Source organism: Myotis lucifugus, unplaced genomic scaffold, assembly GCF_000147115.1.
Source record: "Myotis lucifugus unplaced genomic scaffold, Myoluc2.0 scaffold_3, whole genome shotgun sequence".
In the NCBI taxonomy this organism is placed as follows: domain Eukaryota; kingdom Metazoa; phylum Chordata; class Mammalia; order Chiroptera; family Vespertilionidae; genus Myotis; species Myotis lucifugus.
Genome location: NW_005871051.1, coordinates 11,061,872 through 11,086,056, shown reverse-complemented (window position 1 = coordinate 11,086,056; position 24,185 = coordinate 11,061,872). Strand labels below are relative to the sequence as shown.

The 24,185-nt window shown below is 35.3% G+C and overlaps 2 protein-coding genes across 19 annotated transcripts in view; one reads left to right on the top strand and one right to left on the bottom strand.

Moving 5' to 3' along the window:
* METTL21A (methyltransferase like 21A) overlaps positions 1–21,197 on the top strand; it is a 38,489-nt gene extending 17,292 nt beyond the window's left edge. For 2 of the 4 annotated variants that reach the window (XM_023760657.1, XM_006082444.3), the window contains one exon: positions 21,035–21,197. In XM_023760657.1, coding sequence (XP_023616425.1) covers positions 21,035–21,175 — 141 coding nt within the window. In that variant the 3' untranslated portion in view covers positions 21,176–21,197. Of the gene's footprint in view, positions 1–763; positions 851–4,489; positions 4,630–21,034 lie in introns of those variants that run through there. The other 2 variants (XM_006082446.3, XM_014462094.2) reach the window with 2 other exon arrangements.
* The window catches only part of CREB1 (cAMP responsive element binding protein 1), a 57,164-nt gene that overhangs the window by 8,171 nt on the left and 24,808 nt on the right, over positions 1–24,185 (bottom strand). For 9 of the 15 annotated variants that reach the window (XM_023760617.1, XM_023760621.1, XM_023760627.1 and 6 more), the window contains 6 exons: positions 22,504–22,650; positions 21,711–21,752; positions 13,963–14,063; positions 11,512–11,654; positions 6,476–6,658; positions 4,453–4,603 (listed from right to left, as the gene is read on the bottom strand). In XM_023760617.1, coding sequence (XP_023616385.1) covers positions 4,453–4,603; positions 6,476–6,658; positions 11,512–11,654; positions 13,963–14,063; positions 21,711–21,752; positions 22,504–22,650 — 767 coding nt within the window. Of the gene's footprint in view, positions 1–4,452; positions 4,604–5,406; positions 5,470–6,475; positions 6,659–8,224; positions 8,306–10,456; positions 10,516–11,511; positions 11,655–13,962; positions 14,064–21,710; positions 21,753–22,503; positions 22,651–24,185 lie in introns of those variants that run through there. The other 6 variants (XM_023760640.1, XM_023760638.1, XM_006082449.3 and 3 more) reach the window with 5 other exon arrangements.

The window sequence follows — 24,185 nt, the reverse complement described above, 5'->3', positions numbered from 1 at the left end:
AAGATAATGCAGCCAGTATAGAAAACACTATGGCAAATCCTCAAAAAATTAAAAATAGAATTATCATATGGCTCAGCAATCCCACTTTGGGGAATATATCCAAAAGAATTTAGAGAAGAATACTGAAGAGATATTTGCACACCCATGTTCCTAACAGCATTATTCACCATAGCCAAGAGATAGAAGGAAAGCAACCCAAATATCGATTCACAGATGAACACATTTTTAAAATGTGGTGTATATATAAACAACGGAATATTATTCAGCTTTAGAAATGAAGGAAATCCTCTCACACACTACAACATGATGAATCCTGAGGACATTATGCTAAGTAAAATAAGCAGTCACAGACAAATACTTTATGACTGCACTTCTATGAAGTATCTAAAGTAGTCAAACTCATAAAAACAGGAAGGAGAACGGGGACTGCCAAGGACTAGAGAAGGAGGGGGAAATGAGGGAAGCTGTTTATTATGAAGTATAAGTTTTGCAAGATGAAAAAGTTCTGGAAGTCTGTTGCACAATAATGTGCATATACTTAACACTATTGAGCCTGTATACTTAAAAATGGTTAAGATGGCAAATTTTATATTTTCTTACCACAATTAAAAATAAATTTTTAAAAAAATCTAACAGATTAAAAGTAATAAATATTTTTTAGCAAGCTATTAAGTCACTAGCCTGTGAATATGTTATCTGACATGGTAAAGGGGAATTATGGTTGCACAGAATTAAGGTTGTTAATCGGCTGATCTTAAAATAGGAAAATTATCCTGGATTATTATCTGACTGGAGCCAATGTAATCAGAAGAGTCTCTAAAAGTGGGAGAGGCAGAAGATCCTATATAATAAAGAGGTAATATGCAAATTGACCACCACTCCAACACACAAGATGGCCACCCCCATGTGGACACAAGATGGCAGCAGGGGAGGGCAGTTGGGAGGGACCAGGCCTGCAAGGGGGGGCAGTTGTGGGCAATCAGGCCAGCAGGGGAGAGGTAGTTGGGGGGAACCAGGCCTGCAGGGGAGGGCAGTTGTGGGCGATTAGGCCTGCAGGGGAGGACAGTTGGGGGCAACCAGGCCTGCAAGGGAGGACAGCTGGGGGGGGGACCAGGCCTTCAGGGGAGGGCAATTGGGAGGGACCAGGCCTGCAGGGGAGGGCAGCTGGGGGTGACCAGCCTGCAGGGGAGCAGTTAGGAGCAATCGGGCCGGCAGGGGAGCAGTTAGAGGTCGATCAGGCTGGCAGGGGAGTGGTTAGGGGGTGATCAGGCAGGCAGGCAGAAGCATTTAGGGGCAATCAGGCAGGCAGGCAGGTGAGTGGTTGGGAGCCAGCAGTCCTGGATTGTGAGAGGGATGTCTGTCTACCCGTTTAGGCCTGATCCCACTGGGTTTGGGCCTAAACGGGCAGTCGGACATCCCTCGAGAGGTCCCAGATTGGAGAGGGTGCAGGCTGGGTTGAGGGACAACCCTCCCCCCCCTGCACAAATTTTGTGCACCGGGCCTCTAGTATGACTATAAAAGGAAGACACAGCAAGATGCTACACTGATGACTTTGAAGACGGAGAAGGAGCCATGAGCCAAGGAATGTTAGGTAGCCACTAGAAGCTGGAAGGGCAAGGAGACACTCTCTCCCGGAATCTCCAGAAAGGAACAAAGTCCTGTATGCTGGATAATGGAGTATATATTGTGTTCATAGAATGAAAGAATCATTATTGTTAAGATGCTCCTCAATTTGGCCTATAAACTCAACATAATCCTAATAAAAATCTCAGCAAACTTTCTCATAGACATCAACAAACTGATTCTAAAATTTATATGAAAATGCAAAGGAACCAGAATGGCTAAAACAATTCTATAAGAAAGGATATATGCACCCCTATGTTCATAGCAGCACAACTGACCATAGCTAAGATTTGGAAACAGCCTAAGTGCCCATCAGCAGATGAGTGGATTAAAAAACTATGGTACATCTACACAATGGAATACTATGCTGCGGTAAAAAAGGAGTTCTTACCATTTGCAACAGCATGGATGGAACTGGAGAGCATTATGCTAAGTGAAATAAGCCAGTCAGAGAAAGATAAATATCACATGATCTCACTCATTTACGGAATATAATGAACACATAAACTGATGAACAAAAACAGATCCAGAGACAGAGAATCATCAATCAGAATGTCAAACCTCAGAGGGAAGGTAGGGGAGGGTAAGGGTAAGGGGGAGAGATCAACCAAAGGACTTGTATGCATGCATATAGGCCTAACCAATGGACACAGACAACAGGGGGGTGAGGGCATGAGTGGGGGGAGGGGGTAATGGGGGGATAAGGACACATATGTAATACCTTAATCAATAAAGAAATTAAAAGTAAAAAAAAAATTCTATAAAAGAACCAAGTTGGAGGACTCACATTATCAAATTCAAAACTTACTAATAGTAATCCAGACAGCATGATATTGATGAAAGGGGAGACACAAACCAATGAAAAAAGCTAGATAGTCCAGAAATAGACTCACACAAATACAGTCAATTAATTTTTGGCAAAAGTGCAATGACAATAGAGAAAGGATAGTCTGTAACAAATGGTGCTGGATAAATGGGTGTCCACATACAGAAAATGAAACTTGATACACCTCACACCTCATACAAAAGTTAACTCAAAAGGGATCATAGGCCTAAATGTAAAACAATTTCACACTTGCCCTGACCGGTTTGGCTCAGTGGATAGAGCATTGGCCTACGGACTGAAAGGTTCCAGGTTCGATTCCAGTCAAGGGCATGTACCTTGGTTGTGGGCACATCCCCAGTGGGAGGTGTGCAGGAGGCAGCTGATCAATGTTTCTCTCTCATTGATGTTTCTAACTCTCTATCCCTCTCCCTTCCTCTCTGTAAAAAATCAATAAAATATATTTTAAAAAAAACAAAACAATTTCACACTTGATATAGAGCAATTGGATCTCATACATTGTTGGTGGGAATGCAAAATGGTACAGCTATTCTGGAAAACAGTTCGGCTGTTTTCTTATAAAGTTAAATATATACTTACTATTCCACTCAGCCAGACCACTCCTAGATATGTACTCAAGTGAGTTGAAAGTTCATATAAAACGTGTACGTAAGTATTTATAGTAACTTCATTCATAATCCTCAAAGCTGGAAACAACTAATATGAACTTCAGGGTAAACCACAGTACATACATACAATGAAATATCAGAGAAAAAACCAATTATTGATTCATGCAACACAGTTAATGGATCTTAAATGTATTTTGCTAAGTGAAAAAAGCCAGATCCAAAAGGCTACATACTATGTGATTCCATTATGTTAGATTCTGGAATATGCAACCCTGGGTGGGCTGTGGGTTCCTGTTTTATAACAGAAAACTGAGGTTTAAAAGGTTAATATATTCTTCCAAAATCACAGTAAAAGGGATAGATACAGGACTTGAATCCAGATCTTTGATGTTCAATCTCTGTGTTTCTTTCAATTTATTCACAGTGTTGATGATTCTTGGGGTGAAGAGCAGAGGCATATTTTCACCAATTTATAACTTCTTATATCTTTATATACCTCATTTTAATTTTATTAATATTAAAGTCCTAAGGTACATATAAGCAAATAAAAGTATTTTGTTTTTTAATGACAAAATCATTTACAGCTATGAATTTACTTTAGGATAGGTAGCATTTTTATTGTTGATGACTAATTCTATTTTAAGATTTTGTCAATTACAAGGTATTCTTAGACAATCTATTCTCAAAGAATATTTCAGTATTAAACTATTACTATTTTGAGTAAAGGTAATAGTCATTAAGACATAGATTAGCCATCATACATTTACTATATTACAAATGAATTTAACATTTAATTTTAATAACATACATGAAACTCTTGATCTTGAAATATACTGCTCATGAAAATAAACAAATTTTTAAAAATATATATTTTTATTGATTTTAGAGAGGAAGGGAGGGGAAAGGAGAGCTAGAAACATCAATGATGAGAGAGAATCATTGATCAGTTGCCTCCTGCACACCCCCTATTGGGGGTCGAGCCATAACCCAAGCATGTGCCCTTGACCGGAATTGAACCCGGGACGCTTCAGGCAAACCACTGAGGCAAACCAGCTAGGGCAAAAACAAACAATTTTTAAATAAACTAGCCAGTTGGTTAAAGCATAATGAATATATAGCAAATTGTGCACTATACCTTTCATGGGGAAACTGCATGAAAGAAAACTATTTTATGATCAAAGATTAATCCATAATACTGTTAGCCATTTTGTAAGTGCAGTTTATTAAATAAAGAAGTTTTAGCAAGATCCATCAATTCCACCAGAAAAAAATTCAGCACAAATATCCTATTGTCAGCAGATATAAAAGACACACACCTAGAAGAATGTGAAGACATAGCGGACTTACAACAATCTCAGTAAAATACAACATATGTACCTGTTTTTCATTAGACGAACCTCTCTCTTTCGTGCAGCTTCTTCAGCAGGCTGTGTAGGAAGCGCTGGAGAGGATGCCATAACAACTCCAGGGGCGATGGTGCTAGTGGGTGCTGTGCGAATCTGGTATGTTTGTACATCTCCGGAGGCCGCTGGAAAGAAAACCGGTGAATATGATGTAAGGCACTGAAGCACTGTGGCCTGGTAAAACTAGGTATGCAATCATCAATCTAAACATACATTTTGGATTAAAAGGGGGGAAAAAGGAACAGATGATTCTGACTAAAATGGTGAAAGAATCAGCATTACTGAGAATTACTGAGAAATAATTCCCAAATTAATGTATTTATTAGTATAGACCCTGGGGGAAAGAGGTCTTAACCTACGTCTGCTGGGTTTTTAATTTATATTTCATTGGAATGAAGTTCTATTCTGTTGTTAACATGCTTACCAACCTTAAGTCTAAAAGGTAAGCAGGGCACAGCTTGGTTCATCTTCCTAGATAAAGTCCTCAATGTCTTCCTTTGATATTGGTAAATTCATATTAAAAAATTTCAAGTAGACTCTTGCCACGACATAAAAACGACCATGATTTTTCATCAAATAGCAAAATAGAAGAAAAAATAAAGCATTATGGTCAACTATTATAAATTTCTAATTGACACAAAACTAAGTATGAAAAAGTATACCAAATGATGACAATTATATCATCTGTAAACATTGTTTAATGTATTAGTTATTCTTCTAACTAAATGATCTATTACTTGTGAAAAGAAATACAATCACTACTGGTCAAACTGCTTCTAAAAACAGCTTAATAATATGCCTTCCTAAGAATAAGGAACCTAACATTATCTGAGAGAATTTGAAGATCTTTATAAAATTATAAATATTTGTTAATATCAATTAAAATGTGTAGTTTGAGTGGAAAAGATTTATATACTAAACATGTTACCATCTTCAAACTGACGTTCAGAATTCAAATTCACTGACATCCTGCTTTACAATTTTTGAGTACCTGCATGTAAAGTGAAAAGGTGTTTTACTCCCATTAACAAGCAAAGTATTATCTTCTTCAAATATTATTTTTTAGTAACAGAATATATTCTGTAAATACATTAGGGCCCTTTAAGTAAATTATGACTCTCTCTAGTTGATGTTTTAGAATTATTCAAAAATTGTCTTCCATGATGAGGGGATGGGGCACAACTGTCATTACCTAACAGAGGCAAAACATATTATTAATAAAAACATTTTTAGAAACATTTTTTATTTCCTCAATATGCAAATTTCCAATCTGGTATAAACCATATATATAAAATATTCAAATAGTTTAAAAGAAAAATGATCAACTCTTATCCATAAAGATTCCTGAAACAAATTGGAAAAAAACAAAACAAAATTAAATTAAACAGAAAAAAAGCTATTTCTATAATTCATCAAGGATTTAACTACTACTTTTCTACACAGACCAGCGGAGTTACATACTGGTATAAGCTTTTTCAGAATACAGTGCTTTTCATTAGAAATATAAAAAGGATGATCTTAGAAATGAGAATGTAAATTTCTTTTGAATAAAACAGCAGAGAAACAAAAATTTGAATCTCCAGTTTCTTATCAGTACAACTCTCTCATTTGACACATGAAAAAAAGTGAGGCCCAGAGAAGCTGAGTCTTATTCAAGGTCACATAGCAAATCTATGCAGAATCTAAGCTAGAATCTAGCTTTCCTAACTCACAATTTCATTGTCTTTCCATTTAACCTAATACCCTGTTTCTCCTATCCCCAAATTCTAGAGGTGTTAGAAATAGAAGTTGTATTTTTAAAACTGAAAATAGTTGTTTTTATGCCATGACATTGTGGTCTAATTAGAATAATGGAAGAGTTAGTGGAAAATTTATTTATAATGAAGAAAAATTTACATTTCAACAGTATTTTACAGTATCATACTTACTTTTTCTGAGTTTTAAAATTTCAACCTTTCAAAGAATGCACCATACCTGTGAAATCTGAATTCACTTACCTTGAACAACAACTTGGTTGCTGGGCACTAAGATCTGCTGTCCATCAGTGGTCTGTGCATACTGCAGAATAGTAGTACCCGGCTGAGTGGCGGCTGCATTGGTCATGGTTAATGTTTGCAGGCCCTGTACCCCATCGGTACCATTGTTAGCCAGTTGTATTGCTCCTCCCTGGGTAATGGCAACTAAAATCCAATGAATTTTATTGTTACAAGTTTAATTAATACCATATAGGACTTTTACAACACACTAAATTCAAAGTTGAATAACTTGTGAGACATAAACTCGAAAAAATTATAACAGCAAATAACACTGGCAAGAAGGATTTGTTACACTGAAGTACTTTTCTGCTTAGGAAACCAACAATCAATTTCTATAATATAAATGCACTCTCTGAACCACATTATAATTTATAATAATGTTTGTTAATTTTTTAAAAAGTAGTTAAATGAGAAAATATTAAATTCCTTTTGAAGTTACTTGGTTTAGAGGAGGTACCATTTTGTGATCCATACTTCCTTTATTCTAGCACTAACTACCTAATATTCTGTGTAGTATTTACTGTCTCACTAAATTTCTTGAGGGTAGGAAATATGGTTTTTCTTTTCTACTTTCATATTTTTAGTACAATAATGGGCATGTAATAGGCACCCAGTAAATGGTTGTCTTAATGTGTAATTAATAAAGTAGTTCAGTAGTACATTCTTTTCTCTAACTTGCTAGCAATGCACAACCATAACAAAAGTCCACTCAATGAAACAACATAATGTCCCATGGAACTTAATGATCACAGAGTCTCTCATGGATTTTAAAATCAGAGCTTAAGATCATCATCTAGAGAAAAAAAAACTTGACTGCTATTTCTAAGTTACTTACCCAAACATTCTCATACAGAATTTTTTTTTATTATTTACTAATTAACCACACATTATTCATCTGTTACAAAGTAATCACCTTTGGCTCATGCTACTAGATATTTCACTTTATAAAAAAAACTTGAGGCCTGATGCACGAAATTCGTGCAAGGGGCTCGACCCCTGCTGCCATGGCCACGGCCATCTCTGCCTCAGCGGCTTCGTCCGGTCTAAGTAGCATATTACACTTTTTTTATTATAGATGAATTCACCTTTATAATAGAGTGCATAGATAAAGTTAATAAAAAGAAATAGATCATTATCTTATTTGGAAGAAGCAATCCTTTAGATGCCAGCATTGAGATAGATAGTTGGATCCTTTTCTAGACACTCTCCTTGTTTGAGTTCAAGTTTTCCAAAAAGTGACTAAAAATTACAATATTACATATAAAATTGCATAACAAATTTTTAACTAAATAAGTCAACATGTCTGACTTAAGCACGTTACTTTTTGTGTGTTAGAAACGAATTAACTTGGGATTAACTGTCAGCTAGCTCTAGTAACTAATATACTGAGTCACCTGAATATGGAAATTGATTATTTACTGTTCAATCAAGAAATAGTAACAGTTAATGGCTTTCATCTGGTTTACAAATGATACCTGTAGAAATTAAGATACTGGCAAATACAGTCCATTCACTTTAGCTAATCCTATAAGTTTTACTTATTTTTGACAATGATAAAAAAAAGGGATATGTAAGAACTATTCTGAGATTAATACTGCAAGATAACTTGAAAGAATCAGAAGGTTAAGAGAATCAAACCACAATTTTTCATATAGAGTTAATAAGCAGATTCTATTGTATTTAACACATACAGCTTTCATGGCTACCTACCAATGAACTCAAGGTGGGAGAAAGAAGTAGAAAACTAGACATCAGGAGATCTGGGGTCTAGTCCAACTTCCATCACTAAACTGTTACTTGAATCTGTTATCTCTTCTGTAAAAATAAAAATATCTGGTTCTAGCCACTAAGGTACAATTGTTGTAAAAATCAAATGAGATAATGTATATGAAAGTACTCTGAAAACTGAAGTCTTGATTCTACCAAACATGGTTTTTCTCAATATTTATTATATAATAATTATTTCTTGATTATTCCAAAAGGATTTTAGATAGCTTTCAATAAAACTAAGTTCATTAAAACAAGAAGAAAAAGATAGAAGTCAAGACTGATGTGTCTCTAGGTGTATGTAATAACCTTAGCAGAAAATCTAGATAGAAAGAATGTAATTAAACATAAACTTAGCTGAGATTCTCAGTAGCCAAAATAAACAGGAAAACATTATGGGTTATAGTTTTGCTCAATGAAACAAAAAATTCAAGTTCAAAATGATAGACACATGTTTTCTAACTAAAAATAGAATCTTTCAAACAAGACTTTATAAACAGAGACAGTGAATCAAGTATGAATAAAATTAGTAACCGTATTAATAAAAACCATAACCAATTTATGGAAGGAACAAAAATTGGTGCAGCCACTGAAAAGGGCAACTGGGAAGGATATGCTTTGATTCAATAAGTCTACTCTTTGGATGCTACTTTACCGAGACATTACTACATATATAAGAATGTTCACGTAGCATTATTCGAAACAATAGAGATGTTCTGTATGTTCATCAGTATGATGTGTGGGAGACTGTTTAACTAAATGTTCTACTTATACAATAAAAAATGATATAGCTGTTAAAGACATAATACACAAACCCTATGTATATATTGTCTATATAAATAATGTAGGTCTCACTTGTATAAAAATACATGATAACATGTGTCTGTATAAATAGAAGGAAAAAGAATGAAAGAATATATACCAAATTCTTACTACTGGGAAAGGATGAAAAAGAATTTTACTTTTTATTAATACTACTAGAGGCCTGGTGCACGAAATTCGTGTGCGCGGGGGGGGGGGGGGGGGAGTGTGTGTCCCCTCAGCCCAGCCTGCACCCTCTCCAATCCAGGACCCCTTGGGGTATGTCTGACTGCAGGATCGGGCCTAAACCGGCAGTCGGACATCCCTCTCACAATCCTGGACCGCTGGCTTCTAATCACTCGCCTGCCTGCCTGGTCGCCCCTAACTATCCCCCACTGCCGGCCTGGTCGCTCCTACCCCCGCCCCCCACCGGCCTGGTCACCCCCAACTGCCCCCCCTTGCCAACCTGGTTGCCCCACGCAGCCTGCTCCCTGCCGGCCTGGTCGTAGGCAGCCATCTTGTGAAGGCGTGAAGGTTAATTTGCATATTATCTCTTTATTATATAGGATGAACCTATACCACTTGAATTTTCACAACCATGAATTTGTTATACAGTGGGGCCTTGACTTACGAGTGTCCCGACTAACGAGTTTTTTGAGATACCAGCTGTCTCTCGGCCGATTTTTTGCATTGAGTTGATAGAGTAATTTGAGTTAACGAGCTCCTTAATGAGCTCCTTAACAAGCTCGGTCTCGGAACGAATTAAACTCGTAAGTCAAGGCCCCACTGTATAAGAAATATATAAATGTTGTGTATGTATAAGGAGGCATTATATTGGTTCTTAATGACAATCAAGAACATAACGTTAAATCAGTTCCATCAAGGCCATGTGTATACACTCAGAATAAGAGAGAAAGATAATGATTAAGATTTAAAAATCTCAAATTATTAACCTTTTAAAACTAGTACTCTCCTCAGTTGCTGGAGGAGAGCAGTTTGCCAAATCAAACACGGACTTTTCTGAACTTTGCTTTCCTATTTGAGATTCTGATCTGCGTCTTTCCTAAAGAGCATGCTTCCTAGTTCAAGTCGGACGCTCCACTAGTGCATCACTGTCACTAACAGGAGCATGCTATCTCCCCCAGGCGTGCTCAAGCAGGAGGAAAATAAAGGTCATGTATCTATGTCTTAGAATACACATCTTCAATAACACAAATTATCTGGTTATAAGGTTAAAAAATACACATGTACATGTACTTAGATAGTACCTGTTTATCTCTGCTAACAAAGAACTTGAGGAAAAAGATAACTGAACTCTATTAAATTTACAGAGTGGACAAGAAGCTTAGTAAAAAATGCCTTCCTTCTACTTACTATGAAAAGTTTCAGCTTTGAGAGAGCTAAAAAGTCTGCTACTTGCAAATTTGTTGTTAATCCAGCTGAAATGCAAACCAAGTTTGAGTTATAACTGGAAAACTATTAACTTGGGAGTCAAACTTTTATACATATTCCTGACATAGGCTTCCCCAGGGCATTAGAAAACTAATGCAGGAAAGGAGTTTCAAGGTGTACATTTACTTTATAATTAAGGAAGGGATGGGAGAAAACAATGGGCAGTACTGAAGTTAATGAACAAATCAAAAGGAAAATATCATGAATATGAGGCACTTTGGGAGACAAAAAGGTATTAGGAAAAGAGAACAAAAAGTACCACTCACACAAATGCCTTTGATCAAACAAAAGCAGAACTCAAAAGTACTTTATAACAGATTTAGGTGAAAGATAGGTATTATAACAGAAATGGAAACTTTGAATTTTGCAAAAGACATCTTTGCTTTCTATAAGCCAAAAAGGATGTAATTCAGCAGTCCTAATGCTTTCATTATTATAATTCACAACACTACCTTTCATATTAAAAGGAATAATAGCCCCGCTGCGGTGGCTCAGTGGTTGAGCGCCAACCTATGAACCAGGAGGTCACAGTTTGGTTCGATTCCATTCAGGGAACAAGCCTAGGTTGTGGGCTTGATCCCCTGTAGGGGACATGCAGGAGGCAGTTGATCAGTGAATCTCTCTCATCATTGATGTTTCTATCTCTCCCTCTTTCTTTCTCTCTGAAATCAATAAAAATATATTTTTTTTAAAAATTAAAAACCTGAAGTAGTGGTTCAAAAAACTTCTAAGACTCTCCATGCATCGGCATAAAACATAGGGCCATCTAAAGGGCTTACATACTTGAGCAATCCAAATTAAAACCCTGAAGAAAAGAAAATACTGCCATTACAGAACTTTGCATATTGAACAGTGAAGGAAATATAATAATGACAGCAAGACTGAGAAAAGAGTTGGCATTTTTATAATTCCTTAAAGGAGTACGCAGACATTAGTTTTTCATCTCACTTTCCAAAACAGAAATATCTGTTACTCACTATACTGTCCACTGCTAGTTTGGTAAATCGGCGTTGGCACCGTTACAGTGGTGATGGCGGGTGCTGAAGTCTCCTCTTCAGACTTCTCTTCTTCAATTCTTGGCACTCCTGGTGCATCAGAAGATAAGTCATTCAAAATTTTCCTAGAAAAAGAGAATTATATTAATTAAAATAAAAGTGACATTTATTAGCTAAAAACAATAATAGGAAAAGATCAGAAAACTGGGAAGAAGCTGCTAGTACATAGGACTAAAGTTTAAAATATAAAAATTTATAAGAATAAACTAAAAAAGGATCAGGGATTTATATGTCAAAATGAAACCATACCAGGACCATATAAATACAGATGAATTTTTCTTTTATATATATATATATATATATATATATATATATATATATATATATATATATATATATATATTTTATTTCAGAGAGGAAGGGAGAGATAGAAACATCAATGATGAGAGAGAATCATGATGAGAGAGAATCATGGATCGGCTGCCTCCTGCACGCCCTACACTGGGGATTGAGCCCGCAACCTGGGCATGTGCCCTTAACTGTAATGGACCATTCAGTCCGCAGGCCGACGCTCTATTCACTGAACCAAACCAGCTAGGGCCAGATGAATTTTTCTTAAACCTGAATATAAACACTGTGATTAAAAAATCCAGTTGCAAGTAAAGAAGAGATTAATAAAAATAATTAATGAAATTAATTAAAAAATCATTTTGTGTGGCAAAGAATATAAAAAATTAAGTCAAGAGATATCATCAATACTAGGAGAAAATGTTTACATATATTACATACAAAAGGGCCAATATCCCTGATATATAAAGAACTCTTAAACATTGATGGGGGGGAAAAAAGATCAAAGCTGTGAGAAAACAGACACTCATACACTAATGTTGGGAGTATAAAATCAGAATAACTATTATGGAAGGAATTCGGTAACATCTAACAAAACTATGTTTACATAGCATTCTCCTAGGAATTTACCCTTAAGATATACTTCCAACAGCATGAAAATATTAAGGGTATTCATGGTAGTACTGTTTGTAACAGCATATACTGGAAACAGTCTATATGCCCACACATAGGAGAATGGTTGAATAAACATGGTTCATCCCAATAATGGATACACATGGTACCTTTAGTATATGAAAATAAAATAGGAAAATATACATGTATCTCCTTGTCTGTTCAAGAAAAAAAGAAAAAGAGAGAGAGGGTAAACAGTTTGATGAGATTAGTATCTACTGAAGACGGTTGGGAAAAAAGTAAAAAAGTGTAGAAGAAATGAGTGAGCAGGGACACTTCTGAGTATATGTATATATTTTTGGTACAATTCTAACTTTCAGAATCATGCTAATGTTTTACATATTCAAAACGAAAGAAAATAATATCAACAAGGATGGGGAAAATTCTAAAAATGGAATATAAACAAAAACAAATGAATTTTCTCATATTTCAAATTAATAACATGACAGAAGAGATGAAAAAACCTTAACCCAAGTAATTTTTGACATCTTAAATTTCCAACAGTCTGCATTAGTCACTTAGCTTTAACAGTCTACCCAAACTCTGCCCTTTTATGTTTTTCTGTCACATCTTCAAAGTATGCTCATTGACAGATTTATAATTATTGTTGTATTTGTCTTTCAAATTATATAGGAAAAAAAGAAATTACAAGGCAAAACTATAATAATCCTGGCTTTTATATTTATCTATGTAATTACCTTTACTAGTATTGTATAAAATATTCTATTCTCTTTAAATAATTTCCTTTCTCCAAAGTTCCCCTCTGGAAATTCTATAAATGCTGACGCTCTAGCCACTGAAGAGTCAAACCAGTTCAACCAGGGTTGAACTTTATTAAACTCTAAAGTAAGCTTATGAAGATTTGCAGAATTAATTTTCCTGGAGATATTGAATATGAAGCCAATATCTAAATATAAAAAAAATGGTTTGGTTCATCTTTGGAGGCAAAGCATGGACCAGGCAACTTCTCTAGCTGAATATTAAAACTACAATAAGGTGTCCCTAAAATTAGGGGGTATCAGCAAAGCATCACCCTGAAACAACTATTAACAGTTATCTGCCAAGTACCATCGCACAAGAAAATGGTTGGCAAATGTGTTGCTAAGTAGATGAATAGTACAGTGTCAGAACTGGCATGTAACTAGAAAATACTATAACCTTATTAAGTGTATTTCAAACCTTTAAACAGAAAAGCAGTAGCCAGCATAATCTACAAAAACAGAAGCAGAAAAAAAAAATATCAGTGTTTATCCAGCACTGTTCAGAGTAAGAAGTGCTCTCACTCTGCATGATAAGCTTCCAAGTTATTTTACTAAAGATGAAGAAAAGTAAGCTACTGGGTCCTGAGCTGAGCAGCTAATTGTTTTCCCGACATCTCTGATTTTAACTTCTTTTGACTATTAAATGCCATACCTGTAGGAAGGCCTCCTTGAAAGAATCTCTCTTCGTTTTTGGGAATCAGTTACACTATCCACTGACTCCTGTGAATCTTCACTTTCTGCAATAGTTGAAATCTGAAAATAAAGAACTTTATCTTGATAATCAAATTTCATTCCCATAAAATATTTATGAATTTTAAGAAAAAGTCAAATACAAAAGGACATACATAAACCATATACATGCTTCAGTAGATTAACAAAATCCCTTTTTATGAGAGACCTACACGGATCACTTTCCCCTCCCATTTACTTATTCTATAGAAGTCAGAGGACCTAAAAAATTTGTCAAAACCACACTTCTGTGATATCCAAATTCAGCTTAATCTCTTTCAGGACTTCTTGTAATCAATCCTGAATGCATCAATAGTCCCTGTCAGTTGTTTTCTTACAGTTGTTAGAAAAAGTTTACCAAGTAAAATAAAGTGTCTGACATGAAGGTAAGAAAAAAATGACTAAATATTTGGTCATATAAGTCTATACAGTGACTATACAAATACTTTCCTTAACTACTGTGAAAACACTTATAAATATATTTACAAGGGTACAAATAAGATTGGTGATACCCCAACACATTCCAGATGGTGGTTTCTAGTAAGTTAGGAAAAAGCTCTGTTACATATAGATATGGTTCAAAATTGGTAATCTACAATTTTTATTAAGCAAACACTCAAAGACCTGTGCATTTCTGGAAAGTATCCCTGAACTGAAAAGTAATGAAGTTGAATAAAGATTTTACATGAGATAATAATAAAAGGAGCAACTAGTATTTCTTACTATATGCCAAGTGCTCTGCTAAATATATCTATTATGTTATTTAATACTCACTATAATAGTAACATTAGGTGCTGGGTAAGTGTGATTATTTTATATATTTTATAGACAGAAAAACTAAGGCACAAAGAAGTTAAGTAACTCACCCGAGCCACAAAGCTAGGAAGTAGTGGAGTCACTGTCAGTACTTGGCATCTTAGTTTTAGACATCCTTACGGGCACCAAAATCCTATTGGTTCCAATCTCAAACCAGTTTTTTCAGAAGCAGCAACCCAGACGTGTTTTTAGACCTTTTTCAGACTAGAAGTTCATTCACCTAGGCAAGCTTTCTGTCAGATTTATACTGCCAAGTTTCCCTAGTCTGCTCCAACAGGAGCCTCCTACTCTCTCCTGAACTAGGTGTGCACGATGCTGTCAGAGTGAGATTTAGATTTAAACAGAGCAAAAGGGTCTATGTGGGTTAGCTCCCGGTCAAAATGTATGGCAATAACAATAAGAAAAAACATATTCGGAGGAACCAGAGAAATCCCAAAGGTACTATGTACATCAAGCATGTCAAAGTCAAAGGCTAACACGGGCCAAATAAACAAGGTTTAAGTTTATATGGGCCGCAAAAAAACAAAAGCTTCAATTTTCATAGAAATATAGGTTTATTTCGATAGAGACATGCTGAATACAAAGGGCTGAAATAAATGAGTCATCGTTAACATAAAATAGAACATTTTAATAAAAGTTAATATTTTTTCTTGAACATTAATTTACCACTGAATAACTACACAAATTAATAAGCATAATGCAAATAAACCTATTTTTCTTGTTCTCTGGAAGCAAAATATTTCCTGTTGCGCACACCAAGCAAGTCAGTCCAAGACTAATGACGTGGCAATTGGCTGCTAAAATATACGCTGCTAGTATTAGTGGAGAGAAATGATGCACCTGCGCGTAAGGTGTGTAAGGGAAATGAATGCAACACGATTATAGTAATCAGTCATTAGCGAACGTTGTAGTTCATTACTAATAATTATGTATAACAGGATACTGAAAAATTAAGTTATGAAATTTATATTAAAACGTTTTTTAAATACCATTATATTGGCTAGGCTGCAAAAATATTCGTTGTGGGCCACAAATTTGACATGCTTGATGTACATGGTCTGAGCCTAAGAGTTAGAGTGCAGACACTCATTTTGACAGGGCTTTGTGATATGCACTCACTTTAAAATATAAGAATAGTCTTTAAGACCAAAAATATGACAGGAACATTTAAGGAATCCAGAAATGACAGATAAAAAGATGAGCAAGGCTGAATTTACTGTGATTCTCTGCAGAGTAGTAACACTACAGTTACTGCCAAAGGAGCACCTAGAACAATTTCTCACTAATCTGTAGCTGCTGTAACTAGCCACTCAGTGTAGTCTGCACAGACTTTCTCACAGAAGTAGAGCAGATAAGGAGCTGTGAAAAGGCCTTAACAGAAGGTAAGATTTTCAAGGAATAAGAAGACAGAACACATAGTGGACAGTATTTTGTATCAAAAGTGTTTACCTTCATTAAAATTTCTCAGAATCTTAGGTCCTCTATTATTCTTTTTGCCTTGTTTGACTCTCGTCCTTACACCCTTCTTTTAAGGATATACAGTGACTTAGGCACACTCTTCCAGGTTGAAAACAACTTCAAAACATGTTACATAAACCACCCATGTGACAGTTTCAAAATGAAATAAATTAATGTTGCTTTTTGTATATAGCCTTTAATTTTTTTATTATTTATTTATTTTTTAAAATATATTTTATTGATTTTTTACAGAGAGGAAGGGAGAGAGATAGAGAGTTAGAAACATCGATGAGAGATGTTTCGATCAGCTGCCTCCTGCACATCTCCTACTGGGGATATGCCCGCAACCAAGGTACATGCCCTTGACCGGAATTGAACCTGGGACCTTTCAGTCCGCAGGCCGACGCTCTATCCACTGAGCCAAACCGGTTTCGGCGCCTTTAATTTTTTTAAACTCAGTGGATCTATTGCTCTTAGTAGGAGGAAAAAAACAACTCTTCCTCTGATCTAAAAGATTTTGTCAATTCAAACAAAAGGAATTAACTTACCATATTGTAATTACTTAGAACTATGAGGCCAATTCCTATGGATTATCTACCCAAAATAAAAAAGCAACCCACAAAAACAAAAACACACAGTGGACCCACATTTCTGAGACTAATAAAAATCATGTCAAAAAGTCCTTTTTATGTGCCCTGGCTGGTGTAGCTCAGTTGTTTGGGCATTGTCCCATGAACCTCAAGGTTCAATTCCCAGTCAGGACACATGCCCAGGTTGTGGGACATGCAGGAAGCAGCCAATTGATGTTCCGCACTCACGTAGATGTTTCTCTCTCTCTCCCTCTCCCTTCCCCTTTCTCTAAAAATAAATAAAAATATTTTTAAAAATCCTTTTTATAAATAAAAATTAGTAATTATAGCTTAATATATTTAATAGTCTATTAAAATAACATAAAAAATTACATCCCAATCTTTTTTTTTAAATATATTTTATTGATTTTTTACAGAGAGGAAGGGAGAGAGATAGAGAGTTAGAAACATCGATGAGAGAGAAACATCGATCAGCTGCCTCCTGCACATCTCCTACTGGGGATGTGCCCGCAACCCAAGTACATGCCCTTGACCGGAATCGAACCTGGGACCTTTCAGTCCGCAGGCCGATGCTCTATCCACTGAGCCAAACCGGTTTTCGGCTACATCCCAATCTTAAGTATCATAGACTACTTCATTCCAATGATAGACCACTTCCTCTGAGCCTCACCCTCTATCACCTCACTTATAAACCCCTTCTGGAGCTCCTTAAATAAGTCTTTAACCTTTGCTGCTTATAAGTCAATACATTTTCAACAGCCAAACTATTACTTGTAGATGTAAAGTTTTAGATCTGTATTTCTCAACTCTCTTTACTTTGTTAAAAACCGATACCTCCTATTTATATGGAGGGGAAAACTTCCTATTTTGATGTTTTTTTTGAAATTTCAAAATAAAATATCAGTGAAAATCAAAGCACTGATAATATTAGATGCTTTCTCAAACTATATATAGTCCCCTGGAGACTGAAGTACTTTTCCTGGGATAGTTCACACTCATGGCTTAGGCAGTTTTTTACTCAGTGGATCAAGACGTTTAATAAAAATCTAGAACAATAACTTCCAAGCACTTTTGATCTGCAGATCTCCCTTATAAATAAGAAAAATTTACATAAGCATATAATTTACATAAGCATATATTTCTTATTTGTAAATTATAAGTGTTATTTTACATATAAAACAATATTTTAAAGAGATAGAGCAAGTATAAATATTAAAATGTATCTGTAAATTTCTTAAATCATTTCATTTTTAATAGTGAATAATTTGCTTTAATGTGCTTTGTCAAAAATCATTTAATACTTTATAACAGTGACTCAAAAATATGATTATAAGCTTGGGCTTTTGAAATATGATTTAAAATCTGCTATTGTTGAAAAAAAGAGACCTCTTGAGATGTAGATATAAATAGGTGAATTTTTGGCTGGGCTTACTTAATAAAACAATCTACCAGTTATACAAACTTTTGATGAGATTTATCTAGTATATTTTCATTTCCCTGGTTCTCAGTTACTATATGCTAATAAAAGGTATTATGGTTTCATATTTTAACCAATGAGTTCAACACCTACTGAAACTCTAGAGGACTTCTAAAAAGTTTGAAAAATTCTATTTCCAGGTTTTAAAAGTATATAGATTTGACTTTTTAGGTGCCAAATTTACAGTTTTTGCAGTATATTTTTATTGTTTGCAGTTTTAAAAAAAGGTATGAAAATATTTCCAAACTTTTATTTTCAAAATGCTCTCACCACAGCACAAGTTTCTTTCAAAAACTAGTTCCTCTCTCATGCATTAATATGTCACTCTCTCCCAGAAAGGATAAAAGAGATTTTCTTTCCAAAAATATATTAGGTAATATGTCCCTTGCACATCCTTGCTTGCCATCATTAAAAATACCAGAATCTTCAGAACACGTATCTTACGTAAAAAAACAAACAATTCATCCTTTCATTAGATAACTCTTACACACTTTGCTATATAACCACTAAACCTCTATGTTGCACAAAAGATTTTTATCGTTGCTCCCATGACATTACACAGTATTGTAAAGATTCTATCAAAAATTCCATCTCCAACTACTCTCCCCCTTGCTCACTCTATTTGAGTTACATCTTCTCACTATTCCTCGCTATTCCATACTCTCACTTCTCAGCCTCTGGACTTCCTTTTATTATTGTACTAGAGGCCAGGTGCTCAAAATTGGTGCATGGGTAGGGTCTGTAGGCCAGGCCAGCAATCAGGGCCAATCGGGGCCTTCCTTCGTTCCGCGCCCCTCCCCCCCTCCTTGTTGTGGTCAGTGCACGTCATAGGGAGTGATCGAACTCCCGGTCTCCCAGTCGAATTCCCGAGGGGACACTTTGCATATTAGCCTTTTATATACAGTATATAGATGGGCTAGCCTCCTTCACTGCCTTCTGCTTACCATGTTCCCTGACCACCCGACATAAAACAGAACACCCTTCTCTCCAAACCATTCTCCATCACTTTCACTTGCTTTAATCATCTTCCCAGTACTTATCCTCACCTGACATATTTTATTTTTTCATTGTTTCTCTTCGCTCAAATGTGATCTTCATGAGAATAGGGAAGTATTATTTGTTCACTGCTGTCTTTCAAAGCACCTAGAACAGTGACTGGCACATAACATCTGATCAATAAAAATTTGTTGAAGGAATGAATGTAATTTAAGGTAATCCATAAATCCTCTGACATGTTTAAATTACACTGTATTAAAAATGCATCCAAAACCAACAAATAAAAAGTGAGGACGCCACTGTTAATTTCTATACATTTATGTCACTCACGTAATATGTGAGATTTGACTCTTAGGTATACATAAGATAGAGTTAGGGTACCAATGTCAAGTAATAAATGGAATATTACTACAGCTTAGTTTCTGATATTCTTAGATTAAAAAATATAAACAGAAGTCCTAATATGTTATTCTCACACCTGAGAAATGTGCCTCGTATATTTTGGAAATGCTGTTCTAAAATAATACTATTCTCCCATCTAGAAGTTTGAGAAACCCCTTCTCTCCTGTTGGAGATCACCTTTTTTGATGTAAACTATTTCCTAGTTATTAATACTAGTCACTGTTAACCAGCTGAAGTGACCATTAAAATGTAATATATTTTATTGATTTTTTCACAGAGAGGAAGGGAGAGAGATAGGAGATAGAAACATCAATGAGAAAGAAACATCAGTTGACTGCCTTCTGCACATCTCCCACTGGGGATGTGCCCGCAACCCAGGTACATGCCCTTGACCGGAATCGAACCCGGGACCCTTCAGTCCGCAGGCCGACGCTCTATCCACTGAGCCAAACCGGTTTCGGCAATACTAGTCACTGTTAACCAGCTGAAGTGACCATTAAAATGTAATAGATTCTCCATGGTTTAGGCCCTTTTTAAAAAATACTGTTATTTATGTCTCTGTTTATAGAATTCAGGCTTTCAATTATAGGCATAACTCACCTTAATGGAAAAAATGTGTTCTTGAAAAGATGAACCCATTTCTAGAGTTAATGGCCCTATGAACCCCAGGTCCACATTATTATTATTGTTGTCACAAAGTAAAGATGAAAAATAAGAATAAACAAATATCACATATTATTACCAAAAACTGTAATTTTAACAAATTTCGTGGGTATAATTTTGGTAATTTTTTGGTGTTCTTTATAGAAAGACCTCCTACTATTAAGTGAAACAGAAAAAGTAAAGATTAATGTGAGCTTTAGAATCTTTCCACTATTATCAAGAAGAAGATATGAATAGGGAATTAGTAATGGCATAGGATAGAGAATGTAAGGTAACATTAATGAAATAAAAATGGAGGCAAAGTATAAGAGACTATAACCCATCCACTATGATTCCACAGAAATATCAAATTCTTCCATTTTTAACTGGGCAATACTGACTCCTACTTGGTAAAAAATTCCCTTCCAGGTATCTTTCAGTATGGAAATTCCTACAATTTAATGATTTCACATGAAAACATCCTTTTTTCCCCACTAAGTGTTCAAGCAAGCCAAAAGCACAAGGACATAATGAAGCGGGGAGGTAACAGCAGCTCAATGCACAAAAGGATAATATGGCAGACAAGATCTAACTAGTCCTTTCAACGTTAACAGAATGCTCCCAGGACAAAGGAGACACTTCTTCCCTCTACAAATACCCATCAGTCTGGCTACCATGCCCAAGGAAAATGCAAGGCTCACCCACAGAAGACAACGAGGATGGTAATGAGGAATCAAAGCTACACCACACAATAAATGACTGTAGAAAAATAGAAAATTGTTTGGTCTGATCTTTTATTTTTTTAATCGGAAGGGGGTGGGAGATGGGAATAGGAAGCAGTCTAACAGAAAGGAGTTAAAACTTGCTTAACTGGGATCACCTGGTGAAAGGTATACCTGGTCTCTGTCTGAAAATCAATGGAAAAAATATCCTCAGTGAGGATTAAAAAAAAAGAAAAGGCATACCTGGTTCATCACATGGAACAATATTTTAGCAATTATCCCTAATTAAAAATTATAAATTGGTTACCTCAGGAGATAATATGACCTTCCTTCCTTTGAAAGCAATGCTGGGCTACAATTTAGAGGAAGGAAGAAAAGACAGATAGGGAAATTAAGCCACAGACTAAGAGCTGGATAAGTAACAAGTTTGGCCTAGACTTAGAAGATCTCTAAGATTTTTATTCAAATCTGAATCCCATGTTTACAGAGAAGGACAAAGACATAAAGAAAAATTTCTCACCTTCCTTTCTAAAAATAGTTCTCTCCAAATCTAGGACCTAGGACTCACCTGAGTTCCGGAGAAAAGTCTTTTTAAGTCCTTACAGGAAGACTGTGAAGCAAAAATATGAAATGGGAGGCTGGGGTTATGGCCTACTTGAATGAACGTTCAAGTTTTTTTTTCTTCTTCAATAAGCTCACCGCAAAGATGTATACTGTTCTAGGTTTTCCCTACAATTGAGTAGTCACCTTCAGAGGTCTACATGCCTCTAATTCCTTTGGATCCAACTCAAAGGAACAATCTCTCTAAAGAATGAGATAATGTGTAGTATAATCCCTGACTCTTAAGGTGCCCTTTCTGAAATATCATTATTTCAAAGTTATATTCTGTAACTTAGAACCCTAAACATAGCTGGTATTACAAATGCTTTATGTAATCTCTAAATTCAATAATATCTTAGGTAAGGTTATTAGTTAATTTTTGGCAAAGGTTTATTTTTTTAGTTGCATGTTTAGAAAATAGTTACAAAAATATTAGTTTTATTTCTTAATTTTCCTTAATTGAGGTACATGAGCCTTACAGTCTCTCCCAAACATTTTCATTTTATCCCATGTACTTATTAAAGATTTCCCCCAATCAATTCTCTTTCTTCTATAGATTAAGAAAATCTTTTTCTTCTATGTCTGTTCTTAGGTATATGCATTCCTATAAAAGTGACTATACAGATGCAGCATATTCATTTATTGTAAAGTAAAATAAACTCTGAACTACATAATGCCCCTATTTTCATAACTAATGAAAGAATAGAGATATAACTATAAACCAGTTATAAAAATAGATGCAGAACTTTTGATACACATACCTGAACTGTCTGGACTTGTGGAGACTGAATAACTGATGGCTGGGCCGCCTGAATAACTCCATGGACTTGAACTGTCTGCCCATTGGGCAGCTGTACTAATGTTACGGTGGGAGCAGATGATGTTGCATGAGCTGCTGGCATAGATACCTATTGTGTTGAACATGGAAAAAAATTACCATCACAGATACCTTCTTGGGAGTACTTATGTTGAATATAAAGCAAAATTTAGCAGCAAAATGATGACCTTTTTGCTAGGTAAGTATTTCATTGGTGTGAAAGAAACTAATGATTAAATTTAATATTCTTAAAAAATAAAAAGACTTCAAATACCTCCCCATCCCCATTTTTCAACTCCTCCCAAATGACAAAAATCAAAATACTATTTTAATGTAGTAACAAAATATATAATAGACGTCCTTTGAAAACTAAATACTACTTTATTTGTATGGAACTTTACATTTTCCCACCTGCTTTCATACCCAATTTCTCATTTTGCTCTTCAAAAATATCAAGCCTGGGTAATCAGGATTATATCCATTTTAGAAAGAGAAATGCCAATCCCTCAAAGAGATTAAGTAATTTACTGAAAGTCAAGCAATATGCTAGACCTAAACATAAAAGTCTTCTTAGTAACATGTATTAAATAAATCATGTTCTGAAATATAATTGCTCTCAAGCTTGGGCAAAACTTAGCTACTAAGTCTATAACAAATGCACATTTTATAATACACAGCAGTTTTATCTTAAACTAATTACTAGTATGCCTTTCATTAATGAGGAAGTATTAATAGGTATAATAAGGTAAAAATTTCTACCACCCCCCAAATAAATCACTAAACTGGTAATAGTTGATATTTCAAGGATTTATTTTCCTCTTGAAGGAATAAAGGAGCAGAGTTTAGAAAATATAAGAGAAACCATTTTTTCCCTGAGGCACAAAAGAAGGCACTATTAATGAGTCAATATGTAGGTACAAAGGGCTCTTATGCCATATGTCTATCAGATGGTACTTAACTATTCCTATGCTAGCACAAATTTGGGGTAGGAATTTTATTTGCTCATTTGGTGAACAGTTACTGGGGACCTATATGCCAAGAACAATGTTAGACAATTTTATTATATTTTTCTAGTATTAAAGACTGACAATAAGTACTGGCCAGAGTGGCTCAGTTGGTTTGGAGTCGTCCATGCACAGAAAGGTTGCTGGTTCGATTCCTGGTCAGGGCACACACCTAAGTTGTGGCTCAATCTTCGGTAGGGGGTGTGCAGGAGGCAGCCGATCAATGTTTTGCTCTCACATCAATGTTTTTCTCCCTCTCCCTTCCGTTCTCTCTCAAAATCAATTAAAATACACATATATTAAAAAAAGACTAACAATGGAAACAAAAGCAGATATCGGAATGACAAAAGGAAATTATGTTGACAATGTATGATGTATGTGTTACAGACTTGGATGAGCAAGTGAAAACAACTGTAGTTAGGGATAAAAAGAACCAAAAAATATACAAATGGTAATTAGCTTTCCTAAAACTCAAACATCATGCCACCCTGTTTTCAAAAGTTTTAAGTGCTAGAGGACTGCTTAGTAAGAATGACATATTGAACATGTGTATAATAATTTTGCTCCTTCCTGAATCTCCAATTAAATTTCATGAAACTGATTTTGTTTTTACAGGCATAAT